This window comes from Notolepis coatsorum, assembly GCF_963971535.1.
Source record: "Notolepis coatsorum genome assembly, chromosome: 6".
Taxonomy (NCBI): Eukaryota; Metazoa; Chordata; class Actinopteri; order Aulopiformes; family Paralepididae; genus Notolepis; species Notolepis coatsorum.
The window spans coordinates 149,285,715-149,311,123 of record NC_140170.1 but is presented as its reverse complement, the minus strand read 5'-3'; the positions used below and the strand labels follow the sequence as shown (position 1 = coordinate 149,311,123).

The window sequence follows — 25,409 nt, the reverse complement described above, 5'->3', positions numbered from 1 at the left end:
AACCGATTTTAGACACTGCCGCCAGAGTGAAAATACATCTGGCGTCATAAAAAAATATATAGTAGGATGTTTTCTCTCGGGCGGTCTGATCTAGGTCTGATCCAGGTCTGATCTAGGCGCCCTCAGGAGGCTAACGCCATCACACCGGCTCACATTGGCATGAGGACAAACGCTGGTCCAGAAATACACTGTTGCCGTGATGTCTGCTGGCTCCCAGAAGCCCTTTGGCCCTCAAGAAGCCAGGGAAAATATCAACAATTGCACACCCACCGACACACACAGCCATGGATACACACACATGTACGCACGCGCGCACACACACACACACACACACACACACACACACACACACACACACACACACACACACACACACACACACACACACACACACACACACACACACACACACACACACACACACACACACACACACACACACACACACACACACACACACACACACACACACACACACACACACACACACACATACGTGTTTACAGGTACTCCCGAGGACCTTGAGATATCAATAAGGTTGCGAGGACCCCCCTTTCCGCTGTGATTTGGACCCTGAAAAAAATATATTTACCAATAGATGGCGCTCAACTGCTGGAAACTGACTTCAAAATAATTTAACACACATGTTTGTTTTTTGTGTTATGTTATGTCATGGGACAGACTCGTGAGGACTAGTGGTGTAAGCCAATCAGATACAGACGTGGGGCGGGACATGAGGGTCCTCAGAGAAGCGTATAAATAAGAATACACACGCCTGTCCTCAGAAAAGCATATACACCGGAACACACACGTCTATATAAATACATATAGTTTCTGCCTTCAGAAGGTGTTATAACATATCATTTCTGCCTCCAGAAGGTTTTATATGGTTTTATATGAAACATATAGGCCTAGTTTCTGTCTCCAGAAGGTTTTATAAGAAACATATAGTTTCTGCATTCAGAAGGTAAATATATCATTTCTGCATTCAGAAGGTTTTATAAGAAACATAGTTTCTGCCTTCAGGTTTGATATGAAACATAATAACTCGACATTTTTCTTACCCTCTTCCCACTCTAAAGGGCTACCTGTCGAGAATTTATAGGCAGCTATGCTCATTACAGTCCACCTCCTTAACCCTCATGTTGTGTTAGGAATTGGCACCACTGACCGGTTAGCGGGTCAATGTTGACCCGGGGTCTAACTCAGTCCTGACCACTAAAAAGAAAGGAGTATCACTCAATATAGTTAATACTACATCCTAACTAACATTATATGCATTCATAACCATATAATCCCATTGTAATTTGATTGTATTACAATCACATCATGTCCCTTATTTTTTAGATGAAAATGAGGTTGTTCAATCATAATATACTAAATGTGAAACCCATAGATAATGTTTTCTGACTATAATAGAACAATATTAGAATATAACTACTGAAAAAAAGTTTAGTATATTTATTATTTTATTTATTTATATTTAGTATTTTTATGGTATAGTTTACCTTGCCCGGTCAAGAATGACCCTAACACCACAGTCGTACCTTTTTTTCTGCAGATACCTTCAGAATTTTCAAAATGGTGACAGTTTTGCTGCGCTTATATAATATGTATAATATCTGTTGTGGAGGATATCATAAAGCCTTGTTCTAATCAAATCAACTACATGATAGTTATTACATATTATAACCTTGAAACGGGTCGCTGGAGACCCTACCACCACATAAGGGTTAAACATTATTTCTCTTCGGAGTTGTGGGATATTTTCAATGTTTTAGCTAATTTTGATTTAAATGGTATAATTCCCATTTTAAAATGTTTTACCATGGTATGTTTGGTATCTTTTTTTTCCAGCACAGCCTCACATATATGACCTGACAGTTTTCATACTGCATAATACTGTATATACTACTGTATACTGTACAACACAAAACACAAAATCGGATTGAGAAATGTGTTCTTTTTACTATGAACCAATGCAAACATATTCAATCAAGCATATAAAACAGTGGAAATGCCCCCTCAGGTAGCATATTTACATAAACAAAAGAGAAAAGGGCAGAATTCAATTCAAAAACAAGTATTTTCTTAATACACAGGTAATAAACCCAGACGAAATGTAGATTCTCAACTGGAAAATCTCACCATCATGCTTTTTTAGAAATAGTCAGTAAAAAAGTAAGTAAAAGTAAAAAAAAAATATAGCATCATTATGGAATGTAACTAAAGTAATGTGCAATAAAAATACTATAATATAATAATAGTAAAAGTAAAGAGGAATATTCAATATACATATATACACTATATAGACTACTGTAGACTACTGTACATCATATACATATGTGTGTGTGTGCGACATTGTACTGTGCTGTACTGTGTGCTCAACTGTGCCACAATTCGAAACAGTTTGCCAATGACGAGACAGAGGGCTACATCACAGCGCTTGCATTTCCAGGGAGTCAGGGTCCTTTTCCCCCCTTTGTGACACTGCTGGCAGATCCTGCGGCCATGTGTGGCTTTCTGTCTGACGTCCTCTGTAGGTGCTGCGATGGCAACAGGGATATGGTCTACCTTCCTGTCAAGAGGAGCTAGTGTGATGTCCACGCCACACAACTCACGCGCTATCTCGCACATGAAGTCCTTGTGAGTCATGTGTGCCTCCTGTTTTGCCTTACTGATTTCACAGTGGAGGATGTAGGCGTTGGTGCTCGCGATGTCCACAAAGTGGAAGAACATGGTCCGGTACCAGTGGGAAGTTCTGCGGTGTGTGGAGTAGTACTGGATCAGCTGGTCTGAAAGGTCAACTCCGCCCATGAATTTGTTGTAGTGAATCATGGTGGTGGGACTACGAAACATCTTGATCGTCCAGACCCCATGCACCTTCAAGATTCAAGAGATTCAAGAGTTTTATTCATCACATACATACAGTGAAATGCGGGTGGCCATGCCCGCTTCGATTGTGCAATAATACAAAATAATAAAATAGACATAATAAACAGGTATAAAAATACATAAAGCATATACCTTTACTCTCCTCTGGACCATGTCTGTAGGTTGAAGGACCCCTGGGTGGACGGTGGAGCACGCAGACACCTAGACAGAATAGAATAGAATAGAAATTAATCATCCACAGGGAAATTTTACACTACAAATCGCTCACAGTAGAGGGTACATGGTGTGTACAGTATATGTTGTGTACAGTGTGTACAGTATATGTTGTGTACAGTGTGTACAGTATATGGTGTGTACAGTGTGTACAGTATATGTTGTGTACAATGTGTACAGTATATGTTGTGTACAGTATATGTTTACAGTGTGTACAGTATATGTTGTGTACAGTATATGTTGTGTACAGTGTGTACAGTATATGTTGTGTACAGTCTGTACAGTATGTGTTGTGTACAGTATGTACAGTATATGTTGTGTACAGTGTGTACAGTATATGTTGTGTACAGTATATGTTGTTGTGTATAGTATGTGTTGTGTACAGTATATGGTATGTACAGTATGTGTTGTGTACAGTGTGTGTTGTGTACAGTGTGTACAGTATATGTTGTGTACAGTATGTGTTGTGTACAGTGTGTGTTGTGTACAGTGTGTACAGTATGGTGTGTACAGTGTGTGTTGTGTACAGTGTGTACAGTATATGGTGTGTACAGTATGTGTTGTGTACAGTGTGTACAGTATATGTTGTGTACAGTATATGTTGTGTACAGTATGTACATTATATGGTGTGTACAGTGTGTACAGTATATGATGTGTACAGTGTACAGTATATGGTGTGTACAGTGTGTACAGTATATGGTGTGTACAGTATATGGTGTGTACAGTGTGTACAGTATATGGTTTGTACAGTGTGTACAGTATATGTTGTGTACAGTGTGTACAGTATATGTTGTGTGTGTACAGTGTGTACAGTATATGTTGTGTACAGTATATGTTGTGTACAGTATATGTTGTGTACAGTATATGGTGTGTACAGTATATGGTGTGTACAGTGTACAGTATATGTTGTGTATATGCCCGCTTCGATTGTGCAATAATACAAAATAATAAAATAGACATAATAAACAGGTATAAAAATACATAAAGCATATACCTTTACTCTCCTCTGGACCATGTCTGTAGGTTGAAGGACCCCTGGGTGGACGGTGGAGCACGCAGACACCTAGACAGAATAGAAATTAATCATCCACAGGGAAATTTTACACTACAAATCGCTCACAGTAGAGGGTACATGGTGTGTACAGTATATGTTGTGTACAGTGTGTACAGTATATGGTGTGTACAGTGTGTACAGTATATGGTGTGTACAGTGTGTACAGTATATGTTGTGTACAGTGTGTACAGTATATGTTGTGTACAGTATATGTTTACAGTGTGTACAGTATATGTTGTGTACAGTATATGGTGTACAGTGTGTACAGTATATGTTGTGTACAGTATGTGTTGTGTACAGTATGTACAGTATATGTTGTGTACAGTGTGTACAGTATATGTTGTGTACAGTATATGTTGTTGTGTATAGTATGTGTTGTGTACAGTATATGTTGTGTACAGTATGTGTTGTGTACAGTGTGTGTTGTGTACAGTGTGTACAGTATATGTTGTGTACAGTATGTGTTGTGTACAGTGTGTGTTGTGTACAGTGTGTACAGTATATGGTGTGTACAGTATGTGTTGTGTACAGTATGTACAGTATATGTTGTGTACAGTATATGTTGTGTACAGTATGTACATTATATGGTGTGTACAGTATATGGTGTGTACAGTGTACAGTATATGGCGTGTACAGTGTACAGTATATGTTGTGTACAGTATATGGTGTGTACAGTATATGGTGTGTACAGTGTGTACAGTATATGGTGTGTACAGTGTGTACAGTATATGGTGTGTACAGTGTGTACAGTATATGTTGTGTACAGTATATGTTGTGTACAGTGTGTACAGTATGTGTTGTGTACAGTATATGGTGTGTACAGTGTACAGTATATGGTGTGTACAGTGTACAGTATGTTGTGTACAGTATATGGTGTGTACAGTATATGGTGTGTACAGTGTACAGTATATGGTGTGTACAGTGTACAGTATATGGTGTGTACAGTATATGGTGTGTACAGTGTACAGTATATGGTGTGTACAGTATATGGTGTGTACAGTATATGGTGTGTACAGTGTGTACAGTATATGGTGTGTACAGTGTACAGTATATGGTGTGTACAGTATATGGTGTGTACAGTATATGGTGTGTACAGTGTGTACAGTATATGGTGTACAGTGTACAGTATATGGTGTGTACAGTATATGGTGTGTACAGTATATGGTGTGTACAGTATATGTTGTGTACATTGTGTACAGTATATGTTGTGTACAGTGTGTACAGTATATGTTGTGTACAGTATATGTTGTGTACAGTGTGTACAGTATATGTTGTGTACAGTGTGTACAGTATATGTTGTGTACAGTATATGGTGTGTACAGTGTACAGTATATGGTGTGTACAGTATATGGTGTGTACAGTGTGTACAGTATATGGTGTGTACAGTGTGTACAGTATATGTTGTGTACAGTATATGGTGTGTACAGTATATGGTGTGTACAGTGTGTACAGTATATGGTGTGTACAGTGTGTACAGTATATGGTGTGTACAGTGTGTAGAGTATATGGTGTGTACAGTATATGGTGTGTACAGTGTACAGTATATGGTGTGTACAGTGTACAGTATATGGTGTGTACAGTGTACAGTATATGGTGTGTACAGTGTGTACAGTATATGTTGTGTACAGTATATGGTGTGTACAGTATGTACAGTATATGGTGTGTACAGTGTGTACAGTATATGTTGTGTACAGTATGTAGAGTATATGGTGTGTACAGTGTGTACAGTATATGTTGTGTACAGTATATGTTGTGTACAGTGTACAGTATATGGTGTGTACAGTATATGGTGTGCACAGTATGTATAGTATATGGTGTGTACAGATAGCTGAAGCAGATAGCTGAAGCAGATAGGCTCTCTGAAGCAGATAGCTGAAGCAGATAGGCTCTCTGAAGCAGATAGCTGAAGCAGATAGGCTCTCTGAAGCAGATAGCTGAAGCAGATAGCTGAAGCAGATAGCTGAAGCAGATAGCTGAAGCAGATAGGCTCTCTGAAGCAGATAGCTGAAGCAGATAGCTGAAGCAGATAGGCTCTCTGAAGCAGTTGCTGAAGCAGATGGGCTCTCTGAAGCAGATAGCTGAAGCAGTTGGGCTCTCTGAAGCAGATAGCTGAAGCAGATGGGCTCTCTGAAGCAGATAGCTGAAGCAGATAGCTGAAGCAGATAGCTGAAGCAGATAGGCTCTCTGAAGCAGATAGCTGAAGCAGATAGCTGAAGCAGATAGGCTCTCTGAAGCAGATAGCTGAAGCAGATAGCTGAAGCAGATAGGCTCTCTGAAGCAGATAGCTGAAGCAGATAGGCTCTCTGAAGCAGATAGCTGAAGCAGATAGGCTCTCTGAAGTGTACAGTATATGGTGTGCACAGTATGTATAGTATATGGTGTGTACAGATAGCTGAAGCAGATAGCTGAAGCAGATAGCTGAAGCAGTTAGCCTCTCTGAAGCAGATAGCTGAAGCAGATAGGCTCTCTGAAGCAGATAGGCTCTCTGAAGCAGATAGCTGAAGCAGATAGGCTCTCTGAAGCAGATAGCTGAAGCAGATAGGCTCTCTGAAGCAGATAGCTGAAGCAGATAGCTGAAGCAGATAGGCTCTCTGAAGCAGTTGCTGAAGCAGATGGGCTCTCTGAAGCAGATAGCTGAAGCAGTTGGGCTCTCTGAAGCAGATAGCTGAAGCAGATGGGCTCTCTGAAGCAGATAGCTGAAGCAGATAGCTGAAGCAGATAGCTGAAGCAGATAGGCTCTCTGAAGCAGATAGCTGAAGCAGATAGCTGAAGCAGATAGGCTCTCTGAAGCAGATAGCTGAAGCAGATAGCTGAAGCAGATAGGCTCTCTGAAGCAGATAGCTGAAGCAGATAGGCTCTCTGAAGCAGATAGCTGAAGCAGATAGGCTCTCTGAAGTGTACAGTATATGGTGTGCACAGTATGTATAGTATATGGTGTGTACAGATAGCTGAAGCAGATAGCTGAAGCAGATAGCTGAAGCAGATAGGCTCTCTGAAGCAGATAGCTGAAGCAGATAGCTGAAGCAGATAGGCTCTCTGAAGCAGATAGCTGAAGCAGATAGTCTCTCTGAAGCAGATAGCTGAAGCAGATAGGCTCTCTGAAGTGTACAGTATATGGTGTGCACAGTATGTATAGTATATGGTGTGTACAGATAGCTGAAGCAGATAGCTGAAGCAGATAGCTGAAGCAGTTAGCCTCTCTGAAGCAGATAGCTGAAGCAGATAGGCTCTCTGAAGCAGATAGGCTCTCTGAAGCAGATAGCTGAAGCAGATAGGCTCTCTGAAGCAGATAGCTGAAGCAGATAGGCTCTCTGAAGCAGATAGCTGAAGCAGATAGGCTCTCTGAAGCAGATAGCTGAAGCAGATAGGCTCTCTGAAGCAGATAGCTGAAGCAGATAGGCTCTCTGAAGCAGATAGCTGAAGCAGATAGGCTCTCTGAAGCAGATAGCTGAAGCAGATAGCTGAAGCAGATAGGCTCTCTGAAGCAGATAGCTGAAGCAGATAGCTGAAGCAGATAGGCTCTCTGAAGCAGATAGCTGAAGCAGATAGGCTCTCTGAAGCAGATAGCTGAAGCAGATGGGCTCTCTGAAGCAGATAGCTGAAGCAGTTGGGCTCTCTGAAGCAGATAGCTGAAGCAGATAGGCTCTCTGAAGCAGATAGCTGAAGCAGATAGGCTCTCTGAAGCAGATAGGCTCTCTGAAGCAGATAGCTGAAGCAGATAGCTGAAGCAGATGGGCTCTCTGAAGCAGATAGCTGAAGCAGATGGGCTCTCTGAAGCAGATATCTGGGTATTTCTTAAGTAAAGTAACTGTGTACTTGTTCCACCACTGATATAGAATCAGATTTCGCAGTGACTCACCAGTTCTCTGGGCTCCAGTGGGTGTTCTGGGGACTGCGGTGGATCACCTCCCCGTGGATCAGAACCACTGCACCTGGAGAGAGAGAGAAATGGATGGATGGATTAGTTGTATGACCGATTGCATGTGTAGTGTATTTGCCCATCATTGCCCAGGTTTGGTTGTCGAGTAACAATTTTTTTTAGATTGAATTTAAAAGATGGAAATGATGTACAATCTCGTATGGTCAGTGGTAGATCATTCCAGATTAAACATCCCTGGACTGAGAGGGTGTTTTTAGCAAAGGCGGTTTGCCGGCCGGGCACTTCGCAATCCCCTCTAGTGCTGAATCCTCTATCGGGCTTCCTTTCTATGAATTCCCTCAGAGGGGGCGGGCACAGACCATGTAGGGTCTTGTAAATAACAATAGCATGTTTAAAAAAATTAAATTGGCAAAACTAAAAAAATGGTACCTCTGAAGAATCTGACAGTGGTGATATGAGTGAGGTTTCTTATGGAATACTTTAAAGGGGAGATGAAGCGTTAAACAATATGAGCCTAGTTTGTTTGTTGTGTACCTTGGGTAAGACATGGTCCTATAATCAAATGTGAAATCCTGCTTATTTGTCTGAAAACTCAAATGTAATTTCCCCGTTTTTGCCATGGGGGCCGCCATTTTAGATATAGCTGGATGGTGACGTCACGGTAATGGTTTGGGCTGGGTCCGGTTTAGAGTGCCGGTTAGATAGCTACGTAAATATGGAGTGTCGTGAAAGTCAGTCAGTAAATTGTCAACCAAATGTAACGTTACCTACAGAAAAAAAATATATTATATAATTATACTATTGTATTATCTGCGAGACATCCAGTCTGAGTCAGAGCGATAGTTCAACTTGACTAACAGGGTGAAGTAGGTAGGTATCAGTTTCCTTTTTTTCCTCCCTCAATAATGTTATTTATGTACGTTATCATTATGTAAACTAGGGATGCACGATAATTATCGGGCCGATATCAGCAATTATGACATCATCCCGATAACGGTGATAGCTCCGATAATATAATATATTTTTTGGTAAAAAAAAATGCGGTGCGGGTGAATTGGGATGAAGGGCGTTTGTTTTTACTGTAGGCTCCTCCCGTTTTGCCAGTACTGTGGTACGACTGATAGCGTGTGGTTTAGGAAGAGGGCGTTTTACACAAATCCAGCACTCCCATTCTTGGCTGTGACGTAGCCACGTAAGTTTCAGAAGCAGCGCGGATGTAAACAAAGATGGCGTCAGTAGTGTGGGAATAGTTTTAGAGGAAAAAAGTTCACTTGCTATTTGTAACAAATGCAATGCAGAAGTTCCATGAGGAGGGAAACGGGCAACAACTTATAATACATCCAACCTAACAAGTCACCTGCAACATCACCACCGCTACGATGGTGTGTTAAAAGCCTACGACGACACGCAAATCTAGCCCCTTTCATGACTGTGATGCAACCCTTGGTTGAATACGCAGTCACTTATTGCTCTGTAGTAGCCAGGTTAATTTGCACCACCAAGCACTGCTTAAAAGCTAGCGGCTTGAGCCCTTGGGTCATTTCTGTCAAACTTCTTTAATTTAGCAAACGCCTCGTCAATAGGTACAATCGCTGCGGGTTCCTTTGTAGCTGGCTTTGGATTCACAGCAGCTTTACGGTGGTGATGTTGCAGGTGACTTGTTAGGTTGGATGTATTATAAGTTATTGACGGATTGTGAATTTTCTGATTCAAATTATATTTATTTGGAAAAACTGTTGTCTTGGCTTTTTTTTGTTCATAACGCTCATGTCATGATAAATCTGGTTAGGTCAAAACTACAGGAATATACATTTAAAAAAAATATTATAATACAATAAATATCGGTTATCGGTATCGGCCTTGAGGAGCAGAAAGTTATCGGTATCGGGGTCAAAAAATCAATATCGTGCACCCCTAATGTAAACAAATGCACATATGGATTGTTTGCTGCAACGTTTCTGAATGAATTGAAGCATTAATAAATAAGCAGATAATTAAATTAGATGTCCATAACATTTGTGTTTTTAATTAGCATAGCCTAAATAAATATGAATTCAAGAAGTTAAATACTGAATTAATGACACATTTATTAACAGGCTGAAAGTTAAAACGAAAAAAAAAATAATTAGCCTATTTAATAGGCTAAACACTGCATAAAATATAGGCCAAGCGGTGGTAAAAGGCAACTTTTTCTTTTAGGCTATAGCCTTTTAAAACAGGCTAAACTTCGTTTTGGCTTCTTGAGTTCACATTTCTTTGGTTTGCAGTGGTGCATCTGCCGGCCAATGTTCCGAGACATATTACATTTTATTTGTTAGGCTATTTGAATACACCAGCCCTAAATGGTGGATTCAAATAGCCTAACAATTATACAAATATATAAATATGTCTCAGAACATTGGCGGGGACACTGGACAGCCAGCTGAAGCGCGCCGTGGGCCATACATCCCAAACGTTGTAATCCTGCGTCTTGACCACGTTTCGGGCATTGGAGTATGACATGAATATTTTCTTTCGGAATATGCCACATCTGGAACATATTCTCGAATGCTGTTGCCATGCCAGCACTGCAGCAGTATGGGCAGGGATTAAAGCAAAAAACTAAATCACCTGACTGAACTTTTTTTCAGGCCAAGTCATATTCTTATTTTAACCTCCACTGAATTTTTTTTTAATAGCGTTAGCGTTTTAAGGGAGCCTACTTGTTTCGGTTTCGTGGATAATCCAATGTACAGTTACCCCCCCCCCCTCCCACCCAACCACCTCCAATGTACAGCCCCCCCCCCCCCCCTCCTCCAATGTACAGTTTCTTCGTCAAATGTATATACTCTTTTTTTAGACTCTTATTGTATCACAAACAATACTGTATTTGTAAATCTGGTATGTCATAAATGTATAGATGTAGCAGTATTGTCTATCTGTATGTCATGTATGTCATATGTTATGATGAATTGAAAATGGGGGACTCTCTGAAGCTTTCTGCTTTGCCTGCCCCGCTAAGCCAATGCGAAGGACGAGGGGGGCTGTGCTTCCTGTTCTGCCCCCTTGCAAATGGGTGTAGCATTCCCTGAGGGGGAGGAGCTGCGCATTATATGGCTTTTTTTGCTTACCTTGCTTCCTCTAGAACTTTGCGAACTCCAAAAGCGGTACTGCTGGTTCTGGTGAGGGGAGGTACTCACTGTACACTGTTCAAGATGGACATGCAGCTGTAAAATAAGAAAAGAGAAAGTTAGTGAGAAAAACATTAAAGAGGAACTACATGCAATTTCACAATTTATTCCTTCAGTTATACCTCTGTACAATTGAACATACAAGTACAAAAATATTAGTGAACATGAAAAAAAACTCCAACTCTCACTGAAGCTGCTCAATAGACAATGAATTTTGAAATATGTTATAGGTGACACTGAGCACCCAGGTGAATGTTCTGAGTTCGTAGGTACATGTTCTACTATAGAATAAAGATAATTTGGATATAAAAAAAAGTAAACAAAAGTTCTGTGGGTCCAGACTTTATACTTGATGACATCACAGGTTTGATTCTTACTTCTCAATTTTCTGGTTTGGGAGAGAAACCCAAATGAATGAATTGAAAATGGGGGACCCTGATGTAAACAAGACGAACGTCTTTCTCTGGTCTGCATCCCCTTAACAATTGTGTGTATTGAGCTGTACTGTATTGTACCCATTCTGCAATCTGTTAATAACAATCAATCAATCAATCAATCAATATTTAACAGATTGCAGAATGGGTACAATACAGTACGGCTCAATACACACAATTGTAGCGCTTCCTGCCGGGGGGTCTTGGACTGGCTGCTCGACCACCTCCCTGACCAGGCCGAAGTCAGTGACCAGGGCATCCCGGCCTTGCGACGTCACCCTGATCAGACAGTTCTGGAAGGTAGAGAATAAAATGGACAATAGTTGTTAATATTATTGTCAGCGATGATGAACAGGAAGTTTCAAGTTCAAGTTTCTTTATTAGTTGTCATACAAGAATACAGAATACTTTTATATGAAATGCTTTCCCTATTGTTAACATGTAGGAACAATTAGATCTGAAATTAGTTTAAAAACGGTTGCACTGTGGGGACAATTTAAAAGTACAGTAGATTACAGTAGATTTCATTATCTGTTCTTATGCATGCATTTGAAAGATAATATATGTATATATTATATATATGTCCCACACAACCCCACCCAACCTCCTCCTATGCACAGTTTTTAACGTCAAATGTATATACTCCCTTTTCTGGACTCTTTTTGTATCACAAACAGTACTGTATTTGCAAATCTGGTATGTCATAAATGTATAGATGTAGCAGGACTGTCTATCTGTATGTCATATATGTCCTGATGAATTGAAAATGGGGGACCCTGATGTAAACAAGACGAAAGTCTTTCTCTGGTCTGCATTCCCTTAACAATTGTGTGTATTGAGCTGTACTGTATTACATCAATCAATCAAAACAAACACATTGCTGTGACTTGTTTTTAACATGGAAATTAGCTTACAGTCTTCTCCAGAAAAAGACAAGAAGATAGATACCAGTTTCCTCTCTGTGCGTTCAGTAGAAAGCTATCTGGCTGCACGTTAGCCTTAGCTTAGCACAATGAATGGAAGCGGACATGACCGGTTAGCCTAGGCATTGTCCAACTAACACCGCTCCCGAAGGCTAACTGGTCATGTTCGCTTCCATTCATTGTGCTAAGCTAAGGCTAACATGCAGCCAGATAGCTTTCTACTGAACGCACAGAGAGGAAACTGGTATCTATCTTCTTGTCTCTCTCTGGAGAAGACGATAATAAGCTAATATCCCAAAATGTTGGCGTTCTTTTAACTTGGCTAGTAAATCTGCAGTCTGCGAAACACGTTGCTAGTAATTTAGCTGTGTTATATTAGCCTGGTAGCTACAGGCTAACGTCACGGTGACAATCCTTTTAGCAAACACATGAAACACTATAGCTAGTGTTAATCTACTATAAACTAAACTGAAATTACACCGTTTATATCCAAATGACACAAGCTGTATGCAAGATAAGACTTACATTTCAAATTGGAGCGTGGGTTTATCATCAGATTAATAGAACCTAATCCTCCAACATGCCGCCGACTGTGAAAGGGTTAATTCGGATTTTAGAGGAGTCGAGAGTCGAGACACACAAACGCCACAAACTACCCCTCCCCCACACTGCAACTAATGATAATGTTTTCAACCTGTGGGGGAGGGGTGCATGCAGCAGTAGGCTACACAATTTTGAGCTGAGCTGAGTCTTTGAGAGTGGCAGTAGATTGATTGATTGATTGAAAATTTTATTAAGGTGATACTTGGATAGATATCACTTAAACGTTCCCAGCTTGTTATGTACATATAAACTAAGAAAAAATTTATTACAAGTTTTCTGAATTTGATGTTTATATATGCAAATGAGGCACTTCCCACATTAAATATGCACATATCATCCAATCCAATCCACTTTATTTATAAAGCACATTTAAAAACAACAAAGTTGACCAAAGTGCTGTACAAGTCCACAACATAAGATAAAACATAAAACATAAAACATTTTAATAAAAGCACACAATAAAAACAGTACAATGTGTCACATAAAAAGGCAGGTCTCTCAAAAACTGTTTAAAACACCGAAAGCCAGAGCAAATAGATGTGTCTTGAAGCGTGATTTGAACACCTGCAGAGTGGGGGCCTGCCTAACATGCAGTGGCAGCTCATTCCAGAGCGTTGGGGCTGCCACAGCAAAAGTACGGCCCCCCCATAGCTTCAGCCTGGACTTTGGAACGGCCTAGAGGAGCTGGTCAGAGGACCTGAGGGACCTTGGAGGAACATAAGGTTCCAGCAGGTCCGAGAGGTACCCCGGTGCCAAGCTGTCCAAACATGTTCCTCTGTCTCCTCCGTGTATAAACATGTTAGCTACAGCCAAAGGTCACACTTGTCTCCCAGTCACACAAGTCTCCCAGTCACACAAGTCTCCAAGTCACACAAGTCACACAAGTCTCCCAGTCACACAAGTCTCCCGAGTCTCCCAGTCACACAAGTCTCCCAGTCACACAAGTCTCCAAGTCATACAAGTCACACGAGTCTCCCAGTCACACAAGTCTCCAAGTCACACAAGTCTCCAAGTCATACAAGTCACACGAGTCTCCCAGTCACACAAGTCTCCAAGTCACACGAGTCTCCCAGTCACACAAGTCTCCCGAGTCTCCCAGTCACACAAGTCTCCCAGTCACACAAGTCTCCAAGTCATACAAGTCACACGAGTCTCCCAGTCACACAAGTCTCCAAGTCACACAAGTCTCCAAGTCATACAAGTCACACGAGTCTCCCAGTCACACAAGTCTCCAAGTCACACAAGTCACACAAGTCTCCCAGTCACACAAGTCTCCAAGTCACACAAGTCACACAAGTCTCCCAGTCACACAAGTCTCCCAGTCACACAAGTCTCCCAGTCACACAAGTCTCCAAGTCACACAAATCTTCCAGTCACACAAGTCTCCCAGTCACACAAGTCGCCCAGTCACACAAGTCTCCCGAGTCTCCCAGTCACACAAGTCTCCAAGTCACACAAGTCTCCCAGTCACACAAGTCTCCCAGTCACACAAGTCTCCAAGTCACACAAGTCACATGAGTCTCCCAGTCACACAAGTCTCCAAGTCACACAAGTCTCCCAGTCACACAAGTCTCCAAGTCATACAAGTCACACGAGTCTCCCAGTCACACAAGTCTCCAAGTCACACGAGTCTCCCAGTCACAAGTATCCTAGTCACACGAGTCTCCCAGTCACACAAGTCTCCCGAGTCTCCCAGTCACACAAGTCTCCAAGTCACATGAGTCTCTCAGTCACACAAGTGTCCAAGTCACACAAGTCTCCCAGTCACACAAGTCTCCCAGTCACACAAGTCTCCAAGTCACACAAGTCACACAAGTCTCCCAGTCACACAAGTCTCCAAGTCACACAAGTCACACGAGTCTCCCAGTCACACGAGTCTCCCAGTCACACAAGTCTCCCAGTCACACAAGTCTCCAAGTCACACAAGTCTCCCAGTCACACAAGTCGCTATAGTCTACATTACAGCGCTAGCCAGGGCTAACTCATGTTGTTAGTGGTAGCCTGTAGGAGCTCTATAGTATACATTACAGCGCTAGCCAGGGCTAACTCATGTTGTTAGTGGTAGCCTGTAGGAGCTATATAGAGTCTACATTACAGCACTAGCCAGGGCTAACTCATGTTGTTAGTGTTAGCCTGTAGGAGCTATATAGTCTACATTACGGCGCTAGCCAGGGCTAACTCATGTTGTTAGTGTTAGCCTGTAGGAGCTATATAGTCTACATTACAGCACTAGCCAGGGCTAACTCATGTTGTTAGTGGTAGCCTGTAGGACCTATAGAGTCTACTGCACCACAACATCGACAAAGCAACGGTGTTGCAAACACTCTGCCTTTATGCTTCTGCAACATCGACGCACAGCCTAATGTAACATTGTACCCGGTATGTAGCTAGGTTCCCTAGATAGATGACACTTCCCTTCTCAACCAACCCATTGATAACAAGCAGAAGTTGCTGTAGCATGTAGAGGCCTTTAGGCCTTCCCTGCTTTAAAACCTGGTGCGGGCATTTACCTTACCCAGTACCCAGTTTCCTGATGAATTGAAAATGGGGGACCCTGATGTAAACAAGACGAAAGTCTTTCTCTTTACATTACAGCGCTAGCCAGGGTTAACTCATGTTGTTAGTGGTAGCCTGTAGGAGCTATAGTCTACATGGCGGCGCTAGCCAGGGCTAACTCATGTTGTTAGTGGTAGCCTGTAGGAGCTATAGTCTACATTACATGCTAGCCAGGGCTAACTCATGTTGTTAGTGGTAGCCAGTAGGAGCTCTATAGTCTACATGGCGGCGCTAGCCAGGGCTAACTCATGTTGTTAGTGGTAGCCTGTAGGAGCTCTATAGTATACATTACAGCGCTAGCCAGGGCTAACTCATGTTGTTAGTGGTAGCCTGTAGGAGCTATATAGAGTCTACATTACAGCACTAGCCAGGGCTAACTCATGTTGTTAGTGTTAGCCTGTAGGAGCTATATAGTCTACATTACGGCGCTAGCCAGGGCTAACTCATGTTGTTAGTGTTAGCCTGTAGGAGCTATATAGTCTACATTACAGCACTAGCCAGGGCTAACTCATGTTGTTAGTGGTAGCCTGTAGGACCTATAGAGTCTACTGCACCACAACATCGACAAAGCAACGGTGTTGCAAACACTCTGCCTTTATGCTTCTGCAACATCGACGCACAGCCTAATGTAACATTGTACCCGGTATGTAGCTAGGTTCCCTAGATAGATGACACTTCCCTTCTCAACCAACCCATTGATAACAAGCAGAAGTTGCTGTAGCATGTAGAGGCCTTTAGGCCTTCCCTGCTTTAAAACCTGGTGCGGGCATTTACCTTACCCAGTACCCAGTTTCCTGATGAATTGAAAATGGGGGACCCTGATGTAAACAAGACGAAAGTCTTTCTCTGGTCTGCATCCCCTTAACAATTGTGTGTATTGAGCTGTACTGTATTGTACCCATTCTGCAATCTGTTAATAAAGTTTTCAATCAATCAATCAATCAATCAATCAATCAATCAATCAATCAATCAATCAATCAATCAAACCTGTAAGGCCTCCCCCCCCATCATTTATGTACAATAAAAATAGCAATGGTCCTAAAACATGTTATGTTTTGATGAATTGAAAATGGGGGACCCTGATGTAAACAAGACGAAAGTCTTTCTCTGGTCTGCATCCCCTTAACAATTGTGTGTATTGAGCTGTACTGTATTGTACCCATTCTGCAATCTGTTAATAAAATGTTCAATCAATCAACCAAACTCCCCCCTCCCCCATGCTGCTATGATGCCTGAATTTCCTCAAGGGGATCAATAAAGGAATATCTTATCTTATAATTATCTAAATTAATAACAAACTGTTAATTATGACTATTGTAAACAATAGTCTTTCTCTGGTCTGCATCCCCTTAACAATTGTGTGTATTGAGCTGTACTGTATTGTACCCATTCTGCAATCTGTTAATAAAATGTTCAATCAATCATCCAAACTCCCCCCTCCCCCATGCTGCTATGATGCCTGAATTTCCTCAAGGGGATCAATAAAGGAATATCTTATCTTATAATTATCTAAATGAATAACAAACTGTTAATTATGACTATTGTAAACAAGACAAATGTCTTTCTCTGGTCTGCATCCCATTAACAATTGTGTGTATTGAGCCGTACTGTATTGTACCCATTCTGCAATCTGTTAATAAAGTTTTCATTAATTCATTCTCCTTTTGGATTGCCCAGCTGCTGCTAGCCTGCTAGCTAGCGTTTTAGCTTGCTAGCCTGCTAGCTAGCATTCATTCTCCTTTACGATTTTGATTATGATGTTCAGCCAAACATTACTTTGCATAATCTATGCAATAGTGTCATTGCATAAAATAGCAGTGCTATAGGCGCCCTCGTTGTATAATAGTATAATTATTATATGCTAGTACTGTACTACACTACCCAGAATGCACGTTAGGTCATGAGCAGCCAATAAAAAAATCCCCTCTCAGACCACGTGAGGTCACTTTTAGCTTGCTAGCCTGCTAGCTAGCGTTTTAGCTCATAGTCATAGATATCTATAGCCTGCTAGCTAGCGTTCATTCTCCTTTACGATTTTGATTATGATGTTCAGCCAAACATTAATTTGCATAATCTATGCAATAGTGTCATTGCATAAGATAGCAGTGCTATAGGCGCCCTCGTTGTATAATAGTAGAATTATTATATGATAGTATTGTACTACACTACCCAGAATGCACGTTAGGTCATGAGCAGCCAATAAAAAAATCCCCTCTCAGACCACGTGAGGTCACGTAGCTAGCAGATGAGTGACAGGTCACGAGCAGCCAATCAAAACAATCCCCTCTCAGACCAACCAATCAAAAATAGTCTCCAAAGGTCCTCACACACATCTGCGCCAAACGCATATTTCCCCCTGCAGTACTCGAGTGTGTCCTGTAGGAATGCTGTAGAGTCGGGTGAAATCAACAATTATACCAGTGTGAGGACCTAGTCTAAAAAATGTATATTAGGGACTTAAAGATCATTTTAAAGTCATCTAAAGTATATTATTTCTGGGGACCAGGAAAAAGTCCTCGCAAGTGGATTTGACCTCACAATGAAGGTTGGCGGAGCATAGTATGTCCTCGCAAGTACCTATAGACATGCACACACACACACACACACACACAATCCCCCCTCAGATGAGACGGTAAATCATGACTTGAGCTGACCCATCATGGAGCCTGCTGTATAAGTTCTTCTCTGAGGGAAATCGTCAGGCTTCCTGTTGGAGATCAGAGGTCATCGCAGAGAGAGAGAGAGAGAGAGAGAGAGAGAGAGAGAGAGAGAGAGAGAGAGAGAGAGAGAGAGAGAGAGAGAGAGAGAGAGAGAGAGAGAGAGAGAGAGAGAGAGAGAGAGAGAGAGAGAGACAGAGAGTCTCCAACGGATCTGTACACTACATCCAGAATACTGATTGGCCAGAGGAGCTATACAACTGTGGGAAGCTTCAGCCCAGAGCCTCATATCATTCACACACGTTGTGATGTTAATGTGTTATTTTAATTAAGCCTCCCTGCGTCTACATGGAAGTATTATAAGTGATAACTGATTATGCTTCGCTTTCTTTTTTCTATATCCTTGTTTGTTTCCTGGTGGGTTTCTTTACTTGCACAAATGAAGGTTGTATTTCATGAACTAATCACAATCGTCTAGGACGTTGCTAAACACAAAATACAACATGCAAAATAACGTTGGGTGAGAAATGTTCCTTTGTCAAAGTGTTCCTTCATGAGATAAAAAAAAATACTGAAAATGTAATTGCAGATGGAAGTCTACGCCAATGAATGGCAGGCTTACAGTATACACCCCCCACCTTAACCCTAACCTTGAAGGAACACACACACATTATGGGAAATGCGCTTACCATTTTCTCCAGAGTCAGACAAGAAGATAGATACCAATTTCCTCTCTGTGCTTTCAGTAGAACGCAGATCCGTATCTGCTTCCATTCATTTGTGCTAAGCTAGGCTAGCTTGCAGCCGGATAGCTTTCTACTGAACGCACAGAGAGGAGACTGGTATCTATCTTCTTGTCTGCCTCTGGAGAAGACGGTGAGCAGATTCCCCATACTGTTTACGGGTTCCTTTAACCTCATTGGACCTCATGCCCCACCATATCCCATTGGATGAGGTGCATGACACAGTACATGAGACATGTACACGTTTTTAAAGAGTCCCTTATAGGCGCAGGTAAACATCTTGTGAGTTAGACTAACAAATCACTAATGTAAACAATGCTAGCAGTGGGCCATACTGCAATCACAGATCCAGCCTTCGAGACAGACCCGTGGCCACACTCACAGTCTCTCCAGCTGTGAAGGTATTACACAAGACTATAACAACATCTCCAGCCATGTGAAATACAGTACAAGGTTTATATCCAAGATGTCCTCTGAAAGGTGCAATCGGTAATCCAAATGTCAACAGATGGTGTAGCCCCGCTGTCAAATTAATTTAGTGACTTCTTGATACAAGGACTATGATTATGCAAAAGCGTTGTTTATTATGCTTGTAACCATTGACAAAAATAAAAAATTTACGAAAGTTGGAGAAAGTATTTTTTTTCATCCCCAAATAAAACTCTTCAAGGATCTATGTGTGTATGTACGCACCGATATGGTCAAAACTAAATTCAAGATTCTGTCTTTAAACTCACAACCAGCAGCGGAGATAGTTTACGCAATGTCATCTGGAGTCCCCTCGAGGAGAGACATAAATAACAAGGAGCCCCAGAGAGACGAGTGATGGTCACAACAAGAGGAGGCAACACGTTCCATCAATGGCGTGAGCAATGATGCATACGGTACAATACCCTACCTCCTGCTGTCCTTTAACAGCTCAGCGCCTCTCCGCCATGAGACGGTGGCCCTGGGGGAGGCATGGGGACGGCACTCCATGACTACCTCCCCTCCTCGCCGGATCACTGTGGACTTCTTCACGGGGCTCTTGGAGAAGTCAGGCGGTGAGGCTGAGGATCACACACTCTCGTTAGAGGAATGTGCCAGTGTTATGGGGAAACGCGCTTAGTAGAAAGCTATCCGGCTGCAAGCTAGCCTAGCTTAGTACAAAAATTTATGGAAGCGGAACCGGACCAGCTAGCCTAGCTGTTGGCCAAAAACACCCTCTCCCTTAGTTTTGAGCTAGTCTAGTGGTCCGTGTCCGCTTCCATTCCTTTCTGCTAAGCAAGGTAGCTTGCAGCCAGATAGTTTTCTACTGAACGCACAGAGAGGACATTGGTATCTATCTTGTCTAACTCTGGAGAAGACAGTAACAATGAATTTCCCATAATGTTGCCGTGTTCCTTTAAAAAGGGAATGCCAACCATTTCTTTCAAAGAATCCTCCTGTATGTTATTCCCGTGCCGTAGGAAAGGTCAGTGGATATTTGTGAACACGCACCGCTCTCTTCTGCAGTTAGAAGGATGAACCCTCTCAGGAGGTACAAACACGGGGCTGCTTCATTTACAATGGATGGGGCCCTGAGTCTATGGTGCTCCTAAACTGTTTGTGTGAGCTCCTGTGCACCCAAATAATGTTTCAGTTTGAGAAATACTAGACTATAAGAAGTATGAGAGGTCCATGTTATAGGCTCTGCAAAGTCGGTCATTTATTCGATATGATTCGATTAAAATGTATTGTCATTATACTGCACAAGTACAGTACAACAAAAAAGGTTGGCATCTAACCAGAGTGCAAATGCAACAGTAAAGTACAATAACAATATACAATGTACAAGTGATTAACTCATTGACTGCCGGGGAGTCGCTCTAGCACTGCCACGCTTTAAAAGATAGGACTGCATCACCTTGTTTGTAGAGCTATAACTATATTCTATATTATAGCTATGGATACAATACTATGGCCCATTTGACATCTATCGTTCAACATGTGAAAAGGAATACATTTTTCCATCCATACGTTCCCGTGTTATAACGTGGTGAATATAAGTATGGTTTTAGAGCGGTCTAGGGTAATTCCCGAAATGTTATAGAAGTATACGTCAATTCCACTATGTCAATTCCACATTGTAGTTTCTTGCCTGTACACGCTATTATTCTGAAATCAAATCTATATCATAGGTATTATGTTCTGTCATGAATGCATGAAAGGGGGGGGGGTAGTTTCTGATTATTTGATTGTCAGTAATGGCATTCGTATTGAACACTAAAAACGCTTATCAGCCCGATCGGTATAAAAGCATTGCAGGATCAAGCTAAAATGTACGTCAAATTGTCCCTACCTGTGATCCGGAGTATTCCAAAAATAATATTCCAATTGGTTGATCGCCATCTGGTATATCCAATGTCCATTTGGTCCACGGCATAATCCACCACAACATATGGATCAGGGATATTTGACGCGGTTCTATGGAACCGAGAGAACCGTTCGCCTCGCCCAACAAGGAAAAATTAAACCCGAGACATTTGGCCATCCCACAGGCCAAGATACAAGGTTACAAAGGGTGCTCGATACCGCCGTCTAGCGTGATGCGGCCGGTATTGCACTTTGGCATTCTCAGGATTCCCCATGTTAACCCAGAGTCTGTGTGCCTGTAATGAATAGAAATATTGAATAAAAGAAATAACGATCAAATAACGAGTATACTCGTTGTTGGCGTTCAACGATTGGCGCCCAATAACGAGTATACTCGTCGTTGGCGGGGAATGACTTAAACTGGAGTATATATAAGTGAGTACAACTGAGTAATAATGCAAATCAGATGTATTTACAGTAGGGATGCTCGATATTGGCTTTTTTACCGATACCGATATTCCGATATTGTCCAACTCTTAATTTCCGATACCGATATCAACCGATATCAACCGATACCGATATATGCAGGGTTTCCCACCCCAAAAAACGGAATAATTTCAGGTAACTAATCATTTCACTGGATATATATATAACAAATATTGTTATTGTTTTTTTCTTTTTTTAAACCGATATTTTCCGATATCACATTTTACTGCCGATATCGGCCGATAATATCGGTCGGCCGATAATATCGGACATCCCTAATTTACAGTGTATTATTATGTACAGTGATACAGGTATAAAGACACTGTGGTAGGAGTAAGTCATACTAGCCAGCGGTATAACTAGTAAGAGTAGGTAGGGATATACAGATATACTGTAGATATAGTATATATATATATATATAGATAAGGATTATATGCAGGTATATTCAGACAGATGTGGATAAATATATATATATTGTGGCAGATATCACCCCCCCTCTCGTGGATATGTGAAGGAACGGGATATATTATTGCCACGGAAGGAGTAGAAACAATTAGGTAGAACACACCTGTGCATCATTAGTTCACCCACATCTCACGTCCACACACCCCAGACACACACACACACTACAAATACACTAGGTTAGTCAGAGGTAAGTGGAGTGGAGGTGAGGTTGGAGTTGTGACATAGAGAGAGAGATTAAGATATTCAGAGTTGTGTAAGGTAAGAGGTAGTGAGAGGAGAGGTGAAGACGAGAAGGTGTTCATTGTGTACTGGACCCTAGACTGGCTAAGAAACCCCCTTGTGTACTGACCCTGGACCGGACGACTACCCTGAGTATTGAACAATCCCTTTTTGTGTACGAGAGCCTGTTTTGTGTTTTTGACCATCGGACTGTATTACGACCATTCTCTTTGCCTATCGAACTGAATTCTGCCCTTATTCAATAAATATTCTCATTGATTGATATTGCACTTGTGTGGACATTTGAATTAGTTTGTTTTCGAACCGTGGTGAGTCTGAACCCCACCAGGCTTGTCACAATATGGTAATATATATAGTATATACAGCATTATTGTACATGCTATCATACAAAGTTATATGGGTTATATACAGGTGCAGGTATATAAATAGGTTCATAAAAATTATTATTATGCATTTATAGTGAGAGAGAGTGGCGCATGTTCACCAGTATAGACTGAACCATTCTGGCACACAGGCATAGGGCTGGGCGATATGGCCTAAAAATTAAATCCCTGATTATTTTTCTTACAATTTACAATTTTAATCAATTTTTTTCTCTTGAAAACTAGGAATGCCAAGGAAATCATTCAAATAACTTTTTTTTTTTATTTAAAACAAAAAAAACTATCAAACCAAGATGAATGTCCCTATTGGGATTTAAGTGCAAACCTAACTTTCACCAATCTTCACTTAATTTTTTTTAAATAATATATATATAATATAAAAGGTTACTCTTGATCAGACAAAGATGAATGTCCCTATTGGGATTAATAGTGCAATAACTTGCGTTTTCACCAAACTTCACTTAAAACAAATAAAAGGTGCCTCTTGATCATCAAACAAGAATGAATTTAATAAAGTGCAAATCTAACTCACCAAACATCACTTTTTGTAAAATAAAAGGTGACTCTTGAATTTTCTATATATATATATATATATATATATATATATATATATATATATATATATATATATATATATATAATATATATATATATATTTCTCTTTTTTTTTTTTTGGGGAAATCGATTTTTTTTAAATCGTCCTAAATCATTAATTCGAATTAATCGATAATATCGATTAATCGCCCAGCCCTACACAGGCATATCACATTGAACATGTGGCTTCTTAAGGCGGATGGCATTTCCCTTGGTGCACATTTTGTCTCTCTTTTTTGTGGAGGGACAACAGCAGTGAATCAGCCAAAATGTCAAGCACATCGCAAGCCAATTAGAAAATGTGTATTTTGTCTCAAACCCCTGACTGGCTTCTTTTATCAAGCAATTATGTAAATTGAAAAGCAGAGAGCCACGGCACAGTGAGTATCAAACCGATGTTTCTTTTCTTTTAACTTTCAAAGGAGGTGCACTTTGTTCATTCCTCTGAAAAGGTGATGTGTCTTCTTGGCAGGGCATTCTCATATTGTACATTCATATTCTCATACATATGATTAAAACCATACACACTGACATTTGAAAAAAAAACTGTTGGCGTTTTGCCTTAAACCTAACCTATTCTATCCCTTACCTTATCTATTCATCTTAAACATTCCTCCTCCTGGCCTGACCTTAACCTGACCGTAACCCTTTAACTGCCACACTAACAAATGATTAACCCTTTCACTGCGACAATACAGAATGTTAACCCTGTCACTGCCACACGACAAAGGGTTAACCCTTTCACTACGACACTACAGAAGGTTAACCCTTAACCTTCTGTAGTGTGGTAGTGAAAGGGTTAACCAGGAAAAAGGTAAGCCCTTCTGACGTACAAGTCCCCAAAACGTCAAAAACAACCTATAAAGGGAGTGGCTGGGTAGCGCAGTCGACTAAGCACTCGCATACCACCGCAGAGACTCTGAGATCGAATCCAGCTGTGAGCGGTACCTCCGGCTTGGTCAGTCGTCCCTACTAGCACAATTGGCAGTGTTAGTGGGTGGGAAGCCGCCCCGGTGGGGTATGTGTCCTGGTCATTGCAAACTGTGACTCCTACTGGTCGGTCGGGGCGCCTGTTCAGCAGGGAGGGGATCTGAGAGAAATAGCGTGAACCTCTGCACGCGTTACGTTCCCCCAGTGAAACTCGTCGCTGTCAGGTGAAAAGAAGCGGCTGGCGACTCCACATGTATCGAAGGAGGCATGTGGTAGTTCTACACCCTCCCCAGGCCGACAGTGGGGCAATGCGCACAACGACCAGGAAGGGAATTGGCATAACGTCTAAATTGGGATGGGTGAAAAATACAGGAAAAAGCCCAAAAATAAATAGAATACATTTTATAAAAAAATGTAAACAGCCTATAAAGATGACAGAGTTGTAGGTCTTGGCCTCGTCACCGGCTTGTCTTTGTAAATGGCACAGTGCAAACAACAAAACAGATGCTCACCCACAACCTTAAGCTCTGCGCTAGCGTAGACGGCCCCATGTTCGTTGTCCGCCAGACACTGGTACATCCCCGAGTCCACGAGGCCGATCCTGGATATGGTCAGTCTACCTCCGTCCACATGGAACCTCTCCTGAAAAACCAGTGCGATCCCCAGTTGTTTGATCGAGCCTTATGTTTACATTTGATTGAATTAAACGTCATTCAAGTTTTAAAACGAATGATTATATTGTTGTTTGTTGAAGAGTTTAGGCTATGTCAGTATGAGCTGTGCTCCAGTGAGGATTGGTGACCTTTACAATGAACATGGGGAGGATTTATTGATTTTCTGTTGTGAAAA

General features: G+C 41.4%; 1 protein-coding gene across 1 annotated transcript in view; it reads right to left on the bottom strand.

Annotated features, from left to right (window-relative positions):
- Positions 1-25,409, bottom strand: part of cntn6 (contactin 6) — a gene marked incomplete at both ends in the record, with an annotated part of 180,525 nt that overhangs the window by 88,574 nt on the left and 66,542 nt on the right. Inside the window, 2 exon segments of the mRNA XM_084315769.1 lie at positions 20,027-20,177; positions 25,073-25,202. Of these exon segments, the coding sequence (XP_084171895.1) occupies positions 20,027-20,177; positions 25,073-25,202 (281 nt within the window).